The 14,111-nt window shown below is 41.2% G+C and overlaps 1 protein-coding gene across 1 annotated transcript; it reads right to left on the minus strand.

The window, feature by feature from the left end:
* Window positions 1–8,146: 8,146 nt before the first annotated feature.
* LOC111218187 (growth/differentiation factor 8) lies at window positions 8,147–10,504 on the minus strand. Its single transcript, XM_022740345.1, has 3 exons — window positions 10,126–10,504; window positions 9,373–9,743; window positions 8,147–8,527 (listed from the first exon to the last, which is right to left on the minus strand). The coding sequence occupies exons 1-3, from the start codon at window positions 10,502–10,504 to the stop codon at window positions 8,147–8,149; spliced, it is 1,131 nt and encodes a 376-aa protein (XP_022596066.1).
* Between the last annotated feature and the right edge of the window lie 3,607 nt (window positions 10,505–14,111).

Here is a 14,111-nt window from a genome sequence, read left to right on the forward strand (position 1 = left end):
TCATTTTTTTAAAAATTTGAAACAAAAAAGCCATTAAAGAATCTTTGAATCTGATGCAAACAAGGTCTTTAAATCTGTCACCAAACCCCAACAGTTACCATCATCACCGAACTTCACAGAAGGACTTAATCAAGCGTCTTAAAACCATTAACCGTACCGTGTTCCATATGGGACTGACTATAAAATCTTTGCTGCATCTAAGTTTTTGTTTTTCAGCTGGTAATTGGTGGTGGTACCTTGCTGTGACTGTGCACTTTTCTGCCAACCACTGAAGAGCCACTAAGTTTTTTATGGGCTTCAGGCACACACTAATGTGATGGGTGTTAAAAAGCCACAGGTTCTCAACTGTTGGAGAATTTACAGCCACACCACATTCAATTTCATGGGTCAAGGGCATCCACAATGGGGCCATCAAGTCTACTCTTTTTAATTTTTAATCACTTGTCAGCAATTCCCACAGCAAATTTTGGAGTTACAGTATATTCCAAGACATGCTACTTGGGGGTATACATTTTAGATAATTAAAAAAAAGAGGAACTTTGGGCTGGAGGGAATCACCACATGTATAGTTAAGATTGAAATTCACAGGGTAAGTAGCTCAGGATACCCAGCTCAAGGAATATCTGCTTTCAAGGAATATTTGCTTTAGCTGCAAGCCTGTAGGTCATGTGATGTTTTCAGGCTTCAGGATAATCAAACCTAGATATAAATACTGTTGATTTTTCAAATAAATATGCCATAAACATATTGAAACATTTTTAAAAGTTGGATTTCCTTCTATATTAATAAATGTCAAACTTGTGCTCAGACAGTCTCCTGGATTTATCCACCAAGGCCTTATTCTGGAAAGTCCTGCTTGCCGCATGAATGTCACTCAACCAAGCTTCTTGTAAAATTAATTGTGCGTAGTAATCTGTAAAAATGTACCATAAATGTTATTTCTGAGATGTCAAAATCTATCCCGCTCTCTTGACACATACCTGATACTTCTCTACATCCGTCTGTGTTAAGAGCATAGGCATATCATCAGGAGACAGGAGGTTTCCATAATCTGCCCTCCCTTAGCCTCCTTAGAGGAACATCTATTCTTCATCACTGTCAACTCTCCGTCCCCAGAGAGACAATGCTTCGCTGCTCTGGACCTTGGATGGCTTAGGGCCACATTTTTTGCTCGTCACCTAACCCCTCCTCGCAAACAAACACTGACATTGAGGAATTTTGTAAACATATCTGGAGTGAACACCAAATTTGTCCTCTCTCCAAACTTCCAGTAGTCTTACAAAGTCATTAATCATACGACAGCTTCCCAGAGGTGACTGTCAGTTTTGGAGTAGGGATAGTGATTCCTCATCCCTAAGTGAAAAAGCAAGAGGAGTGCAGACGGGAAGGATAAATCACTTGAGAAGTGAAGACAGGTAGCATTCAGCAGCTGGCCATCTGGCCCTTATCTTGTCCTAGACTGGCTGATTTTATTGCTTTTCATTGCTTTCTGTGAACCCAAGAGGGATTTTCACAAACAACCTGCCAATCTGGCCTGAGGTGATCATCCTCTGCTGGTTGTTTAAGTGATTACAATGTGGATCTACTATTACCCTGATCAATGTCGTTCATGGAAGAAGACATGCACTTATTGTAACACAATTTCAGTTACCGATTGTATTGAATACTGTCATATTAGTGGCAAAATATGAACTAAATTTGTTCTCTACATTTTCACATAACACTATGTTTTTTTTTAAAGAACTACTTAACAAATTGAATGAATTTACCTCCCCTAGTAACAGATAGAGAAATCTGGTGTTGTTCCAAACTGTAACTCTGCATCCAATAGTTCTCTGAGCAGTCTATGATGTACTTTAATTATCTCATCAGTGAGGTTCAGGCAAAATTAATCAATGACTGAAAATGACTCTTGTTTAAATTGAAACTATTAAATGTAACTTATTATCTTTAAAGGTCCCATATAGTCTAAAGGCAGATGTCCATGTGTTGTGTGATTATAAAGCAGGTCTAGGTTCTATATTAATACTGTGAAAGTATCAAAGCCTCAGTCCACAGAGAAATACACACAGCCTGTATTCAGAAACTGAGCCTTAAAACAAGCTGTCAGGACTTCTGTAACTTTGTGATGTCACCACTCTCAGCCAGGCCCCAAGCCCATCCAACCTTTCTCTGAGTGTTTACCTGAAATCTGCTATATTTTTATTGGATCACTGAGAAAACATTTTATACCATTAAAGAATTATGAAGAGTTGTCAGTTCTTTAAGTCGCCTTGCAACTACGAGCACAGCCACATCTCATCCATGGTCGGCACCCTTTTTATGGCCATTTTCTACTTGCTGTTTTTCATGAATGTAGCTTGGTAGCTCCTCATTCTTAAGCCTGCCTACAAAGCCCATATCGGGTCGGTTGTTTTATCATCCAGGGAAAATCCTAGATCTTTTTAAATCACTGAACAAATCTGAGATGTGAGGTGATCCAGACGTCTGGAATGAGGCTACTGTAGAAATATTTGTTGCACAGAAATCATCCATGATGTTTCCACCACTGGATTATACAGTTTTGAGTCCCTGACCTGATAGTTATCGTCCATAAAACAGCTTGAAACAGGTGGCAGTTTTTTGTGTCTAGGGCAGTCGCTGAAATTCAATAAAGCATTATTGCTGTAAAAATTGTTTAAGTTTATTGCAGGATTTCATCCGACCTTGCAGACATGTTCACTCCAACCTCTTTGTGGTTCAACAACTTGATCTGCCATTACTCTTGAACCATACTATTGTCAAGGAAGACCTTTGCCACAGAGCGATCTGTCAGCAGTAACACTTCTCCAGATGCTATGGTTTGCACATCTGTTAAAGGCTCCAGATGTTATTGGATGCACCTGGCAAGCCCCTTTTCTCTCCCCACCCGTTGTCCACAGCCCTGCACCACATCCAGGACAGGGCATCCCCCTCCTTTGTCCAGATGTGGGGGAAATCTTGAGGCCTTGCTGTAGAATTGGGAGGAATAGAAATGTTGGTCTTATTATATATTATGGTGCTGTCAGTCTTCTGTTCAACTGTATTTAACCGGTTGTACCAAGCCTGTATGTGGAATAGTGATGTCTCCTGAGGATGTAATCATTGCATGCAAACTACATGGATAATTAAATCTTTATTAATAGAAAATTACGGTTGATGATAAATTGTAACAAATAATTAAATCAACAATTTAGTTGATAACTTCACTAAAACATGTATACTTCACCAACTTTGACCTGAAGTGTTCTCATTTTCTCATCCCAGGTAAGTCAAGTTTTCTGATCTGGTCCTTATTACTTGACCACAGTTTCTAGGTTCAAGTTTAACTCGTCTCCATCCACACATCCCACTTTTCTTGAAAGGCCTCTAGCGGTGTCGCCTCTCTTGAATATCTGCTATACTCTGACAGGTGTCTTGACCATCGACCTTCTCCAGAGACCAATTAGACTTTCCTGAAATAAACGTGGGTCTGTGTCTCTTGTATTGTGCTTACTCACAGAAGTGTGTAGATTAATACGCGGCCTAGCCGAAATATTGTTTTTTTGTTGTACAGACATTCACGGTGCCCAGAGGATAAAGCATCATTACTTTTGTGATCCTCTGACCTTTATTCTAGTGCCACCGTGACATAGACATTTATGGTTCTGACTGAAATATCTATTGAAGTGATTATGGTAAAATGTGGCACAGATTTTCAATGCGTCCCAGTAGATGAATTCTTGACTTTGGTGATCCCCTGTTGTAAGGACACCACAGCACTTCAATCTTTTGAACTCTGTCTATCATCTATGTTATACCCATTTCATTACCACTACATTTATTTTAATACCTTTTTTAGCCATGCTAGCAACATGGATTTACGGTCAGTCATTTGGTCCAGATTGAAAAATTACACCAACCATTAGTATGTTGGTGTAGGCGAATCCACACCATAAAATTAAGATCAGATATTTAAGGAGGATATTACAGGAGGATAAATGCTAATATTTCAACATCTACTACATGGATTGGTTTCATTTTGTAGATATCCGTGGTATCCTAATTGTCACATTTCTTCTGATGCTGCCATGAGGTCTCGACAAATACCTGTTGTATTGCCATGAAAAGTGGAGCAGATCTCCATGGTGTCCACAGCATGAACTGTAACAACTGATGGCATTTCCATCGTCTCCTCAGCTGTACTGTACAAATGATAGCATGCTAACACTTTCGGTGGATATGGGAAACATAGCAAACATTACACCTGTTAAACATAAGTTAGTGAGTAATTTCCATTGTGAACACATCATGTTGATGTGGCCATTACAGCATCACACAGCTGCTAGCATGGTTGTAGGCTCTTTGTCATGTTTCAAAGCACATTTTAAACTCTGCTTTTAAGTATGTGCTACAGTTTATAGTTTGCTTACAATTCAACAGCAGTGTGTGTGTTGTCAATATCTTGGTTACCCTGGATAACCACTCACTGTTGCAATCTTTACCTTTGTAGGTCCCACTGGAAGATGCTGCTGGGTTTTTTAAACATATTTTTTAATGTTTGAGCATCACTAATCTAAAATAAGTAAAAACAAAACTATGATTCCACTAATGGTGAGTTTTTTTTTTGTGATTTGGGTAAATCCATCTTTTGTTTTAGGGATGCAAAACTGTGATTTCATCCATTCAGTATTCAAAAACCATTTTCCTATTGTTATCAAACATCATTAAGAAGCTATAATACACATCATTAATGAGCCTTTATTAATGAGGACTTGTGGAGGAATACAGGTTCTATCCATTCATTTTCTATTCACTTTACACACCAGGAATCCTGTCCAATAACGGGGTCTCCAGCTGCCTTGGACCTCTCCTTTACCCCCTAACATCCTCCTTCCCGTTCTCTCACTCTCACTTCCTCACCTGTCAGAGGTGGAATGTCGCTGGCGGATCCAGTCCTCCAGGGTCTGACTCTTGACAGATGTAGCGATGCTCAGTCGAAATGTTTCCCAGCTCCTGTTCAGACAGTAGCCTGAAACAAGCAGACAGCAGCAGATACTGCCGGACAGAAGTGAATGAAACCCAGGCATGATAAACATTAATGAATCCACACAGCTCATACTGGTGCAGGCTGCTTACAGCTATATCTTTTAGATGAATTGAAAAGAACAGGGATTAGTTTCACTATGTTCAGCTTGTCTTATTCTATTTCTTCTTTTCACCAGCTCACTCGTAAGTTGCTTTGATAAAAAAAAATAAAAAAAATATGTAAATGTAAATGTAAAAGATGCAGAAATACCTGAAAGCCACAACACATCTACGGTGGGGATTTCTCTCAGTGGACAAGGCAATAACATACAACTGTAAAAGTGAGACTTTGGTACTGGAGAGCTGTGAAAACAAGTTTAACTGACATTAATACATGAGACCTGGCTGATGTTATTATATTCTTAAATTGCTAATATTTAAAGCATACGTCATTAGTAATAATGTGAAGGTAAACAGTTGGAAACTGTTGGAGACTATTAGGCTCATAAAAAGTTAATGCCCATGTCAAACTGCAGATGGAAACAGCACAGCTGTAGGAACACGTGAGGACAGAGATTACAGACTGTGACTTGGTTCTATCTTGAGTGTCAACAGGAATCTTTCATTCACAGATCTTTTCAGCAAACAGAGAAGTGTAGAATCTAAAACCCTTTTCCCAGGAAAAAGGAGTTCTGTGGATCCACTCTGTCCGGGGTCTGCTCTCCTCTGTGGCCGATCTTCATGGCAGCGTGCCAGCTCTCAGCATGAAAGGAAGTGGCTCTCGGGGGCAGTGCTCAATTCGCCCTCTACTGGGCGGAAGTCAGGCCTCAATGAGGCCGTCAGTCGAATAGGTCATGCTGTCAGAGCGCACCAGAGTTCACATCCTCTCATTAGACTGCAACACTTTCAACATCCCTTCACTGGAGAAAAGCAAAGTCAGGGAAATTGCTCTGAATTACACTTACGATAAAACAGGCTTACGATGATGGGATTGTGCAGGTGTAGTCAGGTAGACAAAGTGTGTGTGTGTGTGTGTGTGTGTGTGTGTGTGTGTGTGTGTGTGTGTGTTGTCATTACTACTTCCCTCACACCCATGCACACGGTGCGCACACTCACACATCGCCTGTGTAACTTATCAGTTTACACCATGTGGTGAAGACATAAAGATTCTCAGCTGCTGAAGTGTGAAATGGGGCTGCGATGTTAAGGTTCAGGTTGTTGTGTTGTGATACTGAAACACCAGGTTTGGATATGATCTGTGAGTCAGCAGAATGACTCTGAGCTAGAGGCTCTGAAGCCTCTCTAGAAACAAAGGCATGTCCGGCCAGATTCCTTTGAGAAACTGTAGTAAAAGTATCGCTGCACTAACCTCTTTCAGCTATGCTGCAAATGCTTATTTGATATTGTGTGGGACTTTGAAATTGAATGCAAGAAGATTTTATGTTGTTGATGTATTTCCAGGAATTAACATGACTTTGAACTGTAACTCAGTATAACTACAGTATAACCTCAAAGATCACGTTACTGAAAATGAGTATTCTTGCTTCCTGTGAAGTGCAAAGGCTGACGCAGAGACACACTACTCAAACAAACAGAACTCAACAAACAAGCTAGAAACTTTATTTGTTAAAACAAGTATATAGAGTTGCTGTATTACATTTTTTTTTTTATCTTGATGTGGTTTTATACATTTACCAACAGTGGTTTAGTAAGGCAACTCCTAATGGAAACAATGGCATAAGTATACAATACAAATTAGCAAACATATCAAAATCAGTTTTTACAACTTTTGTAGCAACCAATTCTTTCTATTGGTGTGCCATAGTGCAAACTGTGTTGTTTGTAAGACAGAGTTTAACGCGTGATCTCGACATTCATTCATCTATTCTCTCTGTCTTAAACACATTTTTCATTTGTAGGCTGCATTCATTGTGCCTTCAGTTCAAGTCCTTCTGTCCAGTAATGTGAATTTACAATCAGAATAATTCAAGTGTATTGGGCAGGTCTGGCTGTTTTTGTTGGATAGTGATTATGACTGAGCAACGATGCTTCGTGGTTGAGTATGTTGCTGTGTGTTTGTATGGTAGAGTACATGAAGATCTGTCGAGACCTGAAGGGGGATTTCACGCTGGTGGAACATGTTTGTGTCCATACGATCGACCACCGCATCACCGCCGCACTCGGGATTTTATTCCACAGCTCTTTGCATTGCTGATCAAGAAAAAAAATTAAATTACAAGTTTCATCCAACACAGGAAAGATAATGACCTCTGTCTAATTTTCCAAATGAGTTAATGTTGCAAGTTTTGTTTTGTTTTTTATAAACGGAAGTGGTGACTAAGGACCCATCTTTTTGACTCCGATGAACCTGTGTGTACTAAAGCATGTTCTACCAGTGTGAAATTTCGCTCCGAGGAGTCTCCAGCTGTGTTTTTCCAAGCCCTTTCAAAAAGTCCTTGAGGATTCCTGGTTTCACTCTGAAAACATAACTCGAAAAAATGATTATCACAAACGTATAGCTTAGCAAAAAGTGTAATAGCTTGTATGTTGGCTATGAGTGGAGTGGAGTGGAGTAGATGGCATATGAGTATAATCTGTCAGCATGTTTGCATAAATGGATAGAGCACAGAACACTGAGACGATGGAAAAAATAAAAGTTCTGGATAACTTTGATCATTTCTGTCTACATTCACTCCAAAGTCCAGCATGTATGTGCACGTGTGTGTGTGTGTGTGTGTGTGTGTGTGTGTGTGTGTGTGTGTGTGTGTGTGTGTGTGTGTGTGTGTGTGTGTGTGTGTGTACATGCGAGTGTGTGTGTGTGTGTGTGTGTGTGTGTGTGTGTGTGTGTGTGTGTGTGTGTGTTCCTGTATTGATCTGACTTTGAGCCTCTATGGCTATGATTTCACTGGAAGAAAGAAATGAGCTATGCCGGTTGTGAAAGCGCTGCCCTGCGGAAAAGTCGGGCTGTTTGTGGCCTCTATTCTGGTTCTATTGCACCATGTTCTGCAGGAAAGCATCGGAACTGGTGGATTGGTTGTGTCAACAAGTCTGATGTTGGAGGCCGGAGTGAGCCACAGCCCCTCCGTCCTCCCGTCCCTCTCGCCGGGGGCTCCGTCCCGACTCAAGAGCATCCACAACGGTCCACCACCATGGAGGGGATCTTGCCGTAGATGATCTGCTCCTTGCGGTTAAAGTAGAGCATGTTGATAGGCGACATCTTGGTGGGGGTACAGCAGGGGCCTGCAGTCCCTCTGGGGTTGGCCTTGTTCACCAGGTGGGTGTGCGGGTACTTCTGCAAGTGCATGTACTCACACTCCCCAGAGCAATAGTTGGCCTTGTAGCGCTTTGGGGCAATAATCCAATCCCAGCCAAAGTCTTCAAAGTCAACTGTGAGCGGGTAACGGCAGCACCGGGACTCTGGCGAGTTCTCGTCACAGTCCAGCCCCGTGTCTCTCCTGGCTCGCTTGGGGCCCTCTGAGATCTTCACCTCCATGAATGGTTGCTGTAATGACAGAACGTGCGTTAAAACTTGTATAAAATAACTAGTTTGCAAAAAGGTGGATGACAGCATTCATCTTACATTTTTTTAATCCAGCAGCCTCGACCTGTGATGCTGGGTTTCAAACATGGCACGATAATATTATGAAACTTTGAGTTTTAAAGAAATTAAATCATCTGACGGTTGGTTAACTTCAGCCGTCTAGGTATTCTAATTGCCCCCGAGCCTGGTGCCAGTATTTGAGCCATGTGATGTGTGTTTGTCATTGATAGCAGCAGTGTGTGTGTGCAGGCAATTACTCTGATTTACACAGTCACACAGAATACTTCAAGGAATGTGAAGCAGGTGAACTTTTATGTAATCAAGCAGTAAGATTTGAGGTTATTGTGGACTGGGCTTCTCTCCAAATGCAGGTGTATGCCTACATGGAGTCTGTGTTGATTAACAGCTTTCAAAAGTCTTTTAAATCTTAATTCCTTCTTCCAGCAGTGAAACGCATGAATGTTTAAACACCTGCTGATCCTGCAAAGCCTCTCCTCACACTGAAACCTCTGGAAGCTTAAAGCTAAAACCTCTGTACCATACAACTGAAAATCCATAATACTTTTCTTTGATGACCCAGTTGTAATCTGGATTTTTATTGGTCCAGTTATCATACTGATTAGGATCAGGACTGGGATCCCAGATAATGAACCGATCCAGCAGCTGCAGCAGTTACAGCTCTCCACGCATGCACCCACACTTATTCACTCCTGTGCGTTTACTGATGAAATAAACTGCCAGTTATCACTTAGAGTAAAACCTTCACCACACGGTTCTGTTTAATGTGAAATAAAGGCTCTGCTCACCAGTCCTTCCTCCCCGGGCTCTGCGGAGGTCACGGCCAAGTCATTTCCCCTCGAATCGAAGGCGTTAATCTCGATGCCCCAATTGGTCTCCGGCTGCCGCAGCCACACGGTCAACACTTGCTTGACGTCTATACTTTGCCAAGAGCTGACCCCGGAGTTGACGTCGATCTTCAGGGAACGGATCCGTATGTGCCTGTTCCCGTCTGTGACCGGCATCAGGCGGGAGATCTGCAGGAACACTGTGGTCGCTTCGTCCGCCGGGCGCAAATGCACCCAGAGCTGCGCCCGCATTATGCGACTGGCTTGAAACTTCTGAGTGAAAGAGAAAAAGCAGCACTTTGGTTCCCCATCCACCTGGACGACGGACTCAGCTGGGGAAAGATAGGAAGAGAAGAGGTTCTCTGTGTTTACTGACCATGTGTGATTGAAATTTACAGACAGAAATAAACTGGTGTAAATAAAAATCCTTGGCATGGCATCTGAACTCTGGAAGTGGGCCCTGTGCGTAATTACCACGCGCGCTCTCTGCACAAATGCATTGATCCATATGCTATGTTAATACTTTGTAATATGTGTATGTGGACATTTTCAATAGCTGATCAAATCCTGATAAATCGCTAAACTACATGCTGTCAAAATAAAGACTATTTATAGCGTCTCGTGTGCTCTGCCCCGTGCGTAAAAATCTATTTTGGAGACAACTGATCTCCGTCCTTTTCATCATGCACAAAACACAGCCAGACAAAAACTTACGTTCAGTGGCCATCATCACTATTGTCTCCGTGGTGGCATGCTCATCGTCGTCCTCCATGACTACATCCTTGTTGTCATCTCCCAGCACGTCGTACTGGTCGAGGAGCTGCTGCAGCGGCGGCGCTTTGGGCAGGAGCTGCTTCACTATATCTCGGCTGATGTTCGGAGCTTCTTTCATTCGCAGTTTGCTCAGAATCTGAGATTTAATCGCGTTTAATCGCATGGTTTTGATCTGCTGCCGGACCTCGCAGGTAGCGCACTGCTCAGTGTCCTCTGGGCTGGTGGCGGAGGGCTGCTGGTGCGTTTCTTGGTCACTCAAAACTACTGGACCCAAAGCAATCAGCAAACTAAGATAGAGCACAATCTGAGACAGATGCATTGTCTCTACGGTGTGAAGTTTGATTTAGAAAAAAAAAAGATCCGTGGTGCGTGCTGGACCTAATGCGTGACTGGACTGCGTTTGGATTAATGTCGCACTCTGATAGGCATCATACTTTATTAGCGCGCACCTTTTATACTCCAACTTTAGCCTCTTTTGTGTCGTCAAAAACTATGATTGGCTGGACAGGCAACAATGAATTTTAACCGACTGACATGAAAACTTTTTTTCGCTGTCAAACCATAAAGGGACGCAGACTGTGAGCGTGCACTGAGCGTGGCCACAGATGGATAAATTCACTTTTCTGACGGCGATTGCGCAACAGGGGCGCAGACTGGACTGTGCGATATTTAATGTTCTGATGAACTTCAACGTATCCACACAAAACAAACAACAATTGGTCTATTGCATTTTTGAGAAAAGATAAAGCCGTTTCAGAGATAACACACAGGGTTTCTGAATTATGAACAGGCTTTTTTTTTTTCAAAAGAATAGGCTACATTTTAAAATAAGCTCACATTCACATGAACTACAGACATGATAGATCAATCAAATGTCTGTCTGTACTTTTCTGTGTCTTTGGGGAATTGAGGAAAAATAAAAATCATAACCTTATGTAATGGTAGTCTAATGGTATTTCTGTTGCTGTGGTCTGTCGGAGTCAGATTTCTTTGTGAGAACTGAATTATCGGTTCACGTCAAAAGTGAAAACTGAAAATTCATCGGAGATTTAAATTAAAATCATCGGAGATAAAGAAAATCCTTGGTCCAGGATTTGTCCAAGTCCTTGTTGGTGAAACCTGTTGTAGCACATGAGAAGACGGCGCCATCGTGTGGCAGCAGAAACACCGACAGCTGCAGCTCAGCAGCGCCTGGCGACAACCAAAAACAGAGATTATTACACATTCAAATACATTCAGGAAAAGACACAAGACAGAACACAAGATTAACGACCCACCTCTTTACAGATCCTCCTGCAAGTCTTTTCATTACTTTTGCATTGCAGGTATATTTATCGTCAGCTGTTCATGCGTGACAGTATGAAATAGAGACAGGCGCCAGATTTTCTAATCAATTCACCAAAGACTAAATATTCCAAACACTGGGACTGATAATCAATATCAATAATCACTGCTCTAGTCAACAAGCAAGATAGACTGATAGATGATAGATAGATGTTTCAGCTGTTGGCTGTAGGTTAAGATAGTTCATAGCTACAAGTCTGAGTTAGTTGTAACAATAGATGCACGCGCACGCACGCACGCATGCACGCACACACGCACGCACACACACACCTTCTGGAGTCTGGACCTCTAATGAGCTGCACCACACAATTCTGTTATTGTTTCATTCAATAGTCAGATGAGTCAAATACATGTCAATGTTTTCTGCTTGTCAACACTTAAATCATAAATTATACATGGTGGTCTTCCTCATCACTGTTTCATTATGTGGAAATTAAATCAGTCCAAAGCTCTCTCTTTACTTCCCTCTTGCATCATTCACCAATGAACACCATTTTTTCTCAATAAGGTTATTGAAGAGGTCAAATAAAAGTCACTAACATGCTAATTGCCAGTTAGAAAATGTGTTAGCCTGTGAGGTTTGCTAGCTCGCTAATGGGACAATACTTTACAATGGTTATTCAAAAGATGAATTGGAGTTTCTGTCTTGTACTTGTTTGTAAACCATTGTTGTTTTGTGGAGCAGTTTCTACTATAATGGAGCACCTTGTGGAGAGGGCTGTTGCCAGGATACAGGAGTGTGTTTTCTCCCTCTGGATACCTGTAAATGTATTAAGTATTTCTAGTTTTCAAGGCCAGAAGTGTTCACTGCACAATGACATGATGTAGGGGAGACTAGGGATGGTTGTAACATGGGTCAGTTGTAACACTTCCAGTTTCTCCAGTCAGGAACAAGTTAGTTATGAATCACCTGATTCACTGTATACCTGCTCAGTTTGGTCCGTACTCAACATGTGAGGAAGTAGCTCCCTGTGACAGACTCAGACAGTTTTAAGTAGAAAAACTCATTTTGAGGTTAGAAAGTTTTTTTTTTACTAAATCTATTTTTGTAACAGCACTGTCTGCTCTGTAGTTAAACTCTTCAAACTTATGTCATGTCTATTGAGAGTCTATGTAGATATTTTTCATGCTAGTTATCAGTGCTAATGTTTTAACTGTAAGCTAAGCCAGTTCAGGGCTACTAGTCTGGGTAGTTGTAACAACAACAACAACAACAACAACAACACAACAACAACAACAAACACACACACACACACACACACACACACACACACACACACACACACACACACACACACACACACACACACACAGATTAAAAAGCCATGTAGGCTAAGTGTTGAATAAAAAGCTTCAATATCCAGTTTTTGTCATAATCCTCATGTGGTAATGTGACATTTCATCCCAGTGCATGTTACAACTCACCTGGACTATGAGGTGAATTGTAACATTTCAGTCCTTGTGTTTGAGACTAAACCAGACATGTTCTGTTTGTGTTGCAGAGATAACACCTACATCATTTAACAGCAGACACATGGAACTCGTTTGTATTAAAGTTTGAACGCTCTGACTTAAAGGATACAACATACAGACAGAAATGTCAATGATGTTACAACCATCCCTGGTCTCCTCTACTAAGACAAACCTTTGACTAAACCAAGTTGTGTTGAAGTCTACTGTGTAAAAAAAAAAAAAAACTAACTCTGACTCACTGATTCGCATGGCCCCATGAGACATTGTGAAAAGCCACTTCATAAGAAGGCGGAGGGGTCTTCTTATGACAACACAGCTCCAATTTTCCATTAATTAAGCATAAGTGGAACCAGCTGTGTGCAGGTAGGAGAGTTATGGTGGACGGTTCTGGGACCTTCACTTGTTAGGGCCCGAGCGCCGACCAGCGGTGCGAGGACCCTAATGAAACTGTGCTGTTTATTATTGTTTTCCTTACCTAAAGTAAATTGCCTTTTTGAGGCCTTTCTCATATTCAAAAAGTCATGAAACTCTGCACACACGTCAGGTCTGGTGAGAATTTACATCTGTTATGGGTCTCACACATAGGCATGACAAAATGGCTCAACAGCACCACCTAGAAAATTTCAATTTAAATAGCCTAACTGTACTGCGCAGGAAGTGTGCACGCCCTTAATTGGTAAAGTAAAATAGAAAGGCCTCTGTCAAAGTGAGACATTACTATATGAAAAATATTTATTTCATTAGATTTTAGATACAATACTACAATTATGAAAACCAGTCATGAAAAGTAACTGAAGCACCATTTTGTGTTACTTTGCTTCTGTATTGTATTTCAGGCAAAAATTTGTACTTTTTACTGCACTACTTACTTACTAAGTATAGATAGAAAACGCTATTCATCAGTAGCCTATATGATGTAGTTACAAGATTGCTTACAGATATTAACCCAACAATATAAACTAATATATTGTTACTTGTAGTGGAGTAGCTATTTTCACAGCATGGTGGCTACAGGAACGTAATGCATTCACTTAGGGAAAAAAGATTTGCTGTTTTTCTGAATTAACGACATAATTATCTCGTTAATTCAGAGAAATAAGATTTTTTTA

The sequence above is a fragment of the Seriola dumerili genome, unplaced genomic scaffold (assembly GCF_002260705.1).
Source record: "Seriola dumerili isolate Sdu_G_001 unplaced genomic scaffold, Sdu_1.0 BDQW01000052.1, whole genome shotgun sequence".
NCBI lineage: Eukaryota > Metazoa > Chordata > Actinopteri > Carangiformes > Carangidae > Seriola > Seriola dumerili.

What these genes read in the sequence shown, in the direction of transcription:
- LOC111218187 (XM_022740345.1), bottom strand. Translation starts at nt 10,504, where the DNA reads ATGCATCTGTCTCAGATTGTGCTCTATCTTAGTTTGCTGATTGCTTTG. An exon ending in AGTGATGATGGCCACTGAAC is followed by an intron (nt 9,744 to 10,125) that starts GTAAGTTTTTGT and finishes ATCTTTCCCCAG; the next exon opens with CTGAGTCCGTCGTCCAGGTG. An exon ending in AGCCCGGGGAGGAAGGACTG is followed by an intron (nt 8,528 to 9,372) that starts GTGAGCAGAGCC and finishes CTGTCATTACAG; the next exon opens with CAACCATTCATGGAGGTGAA.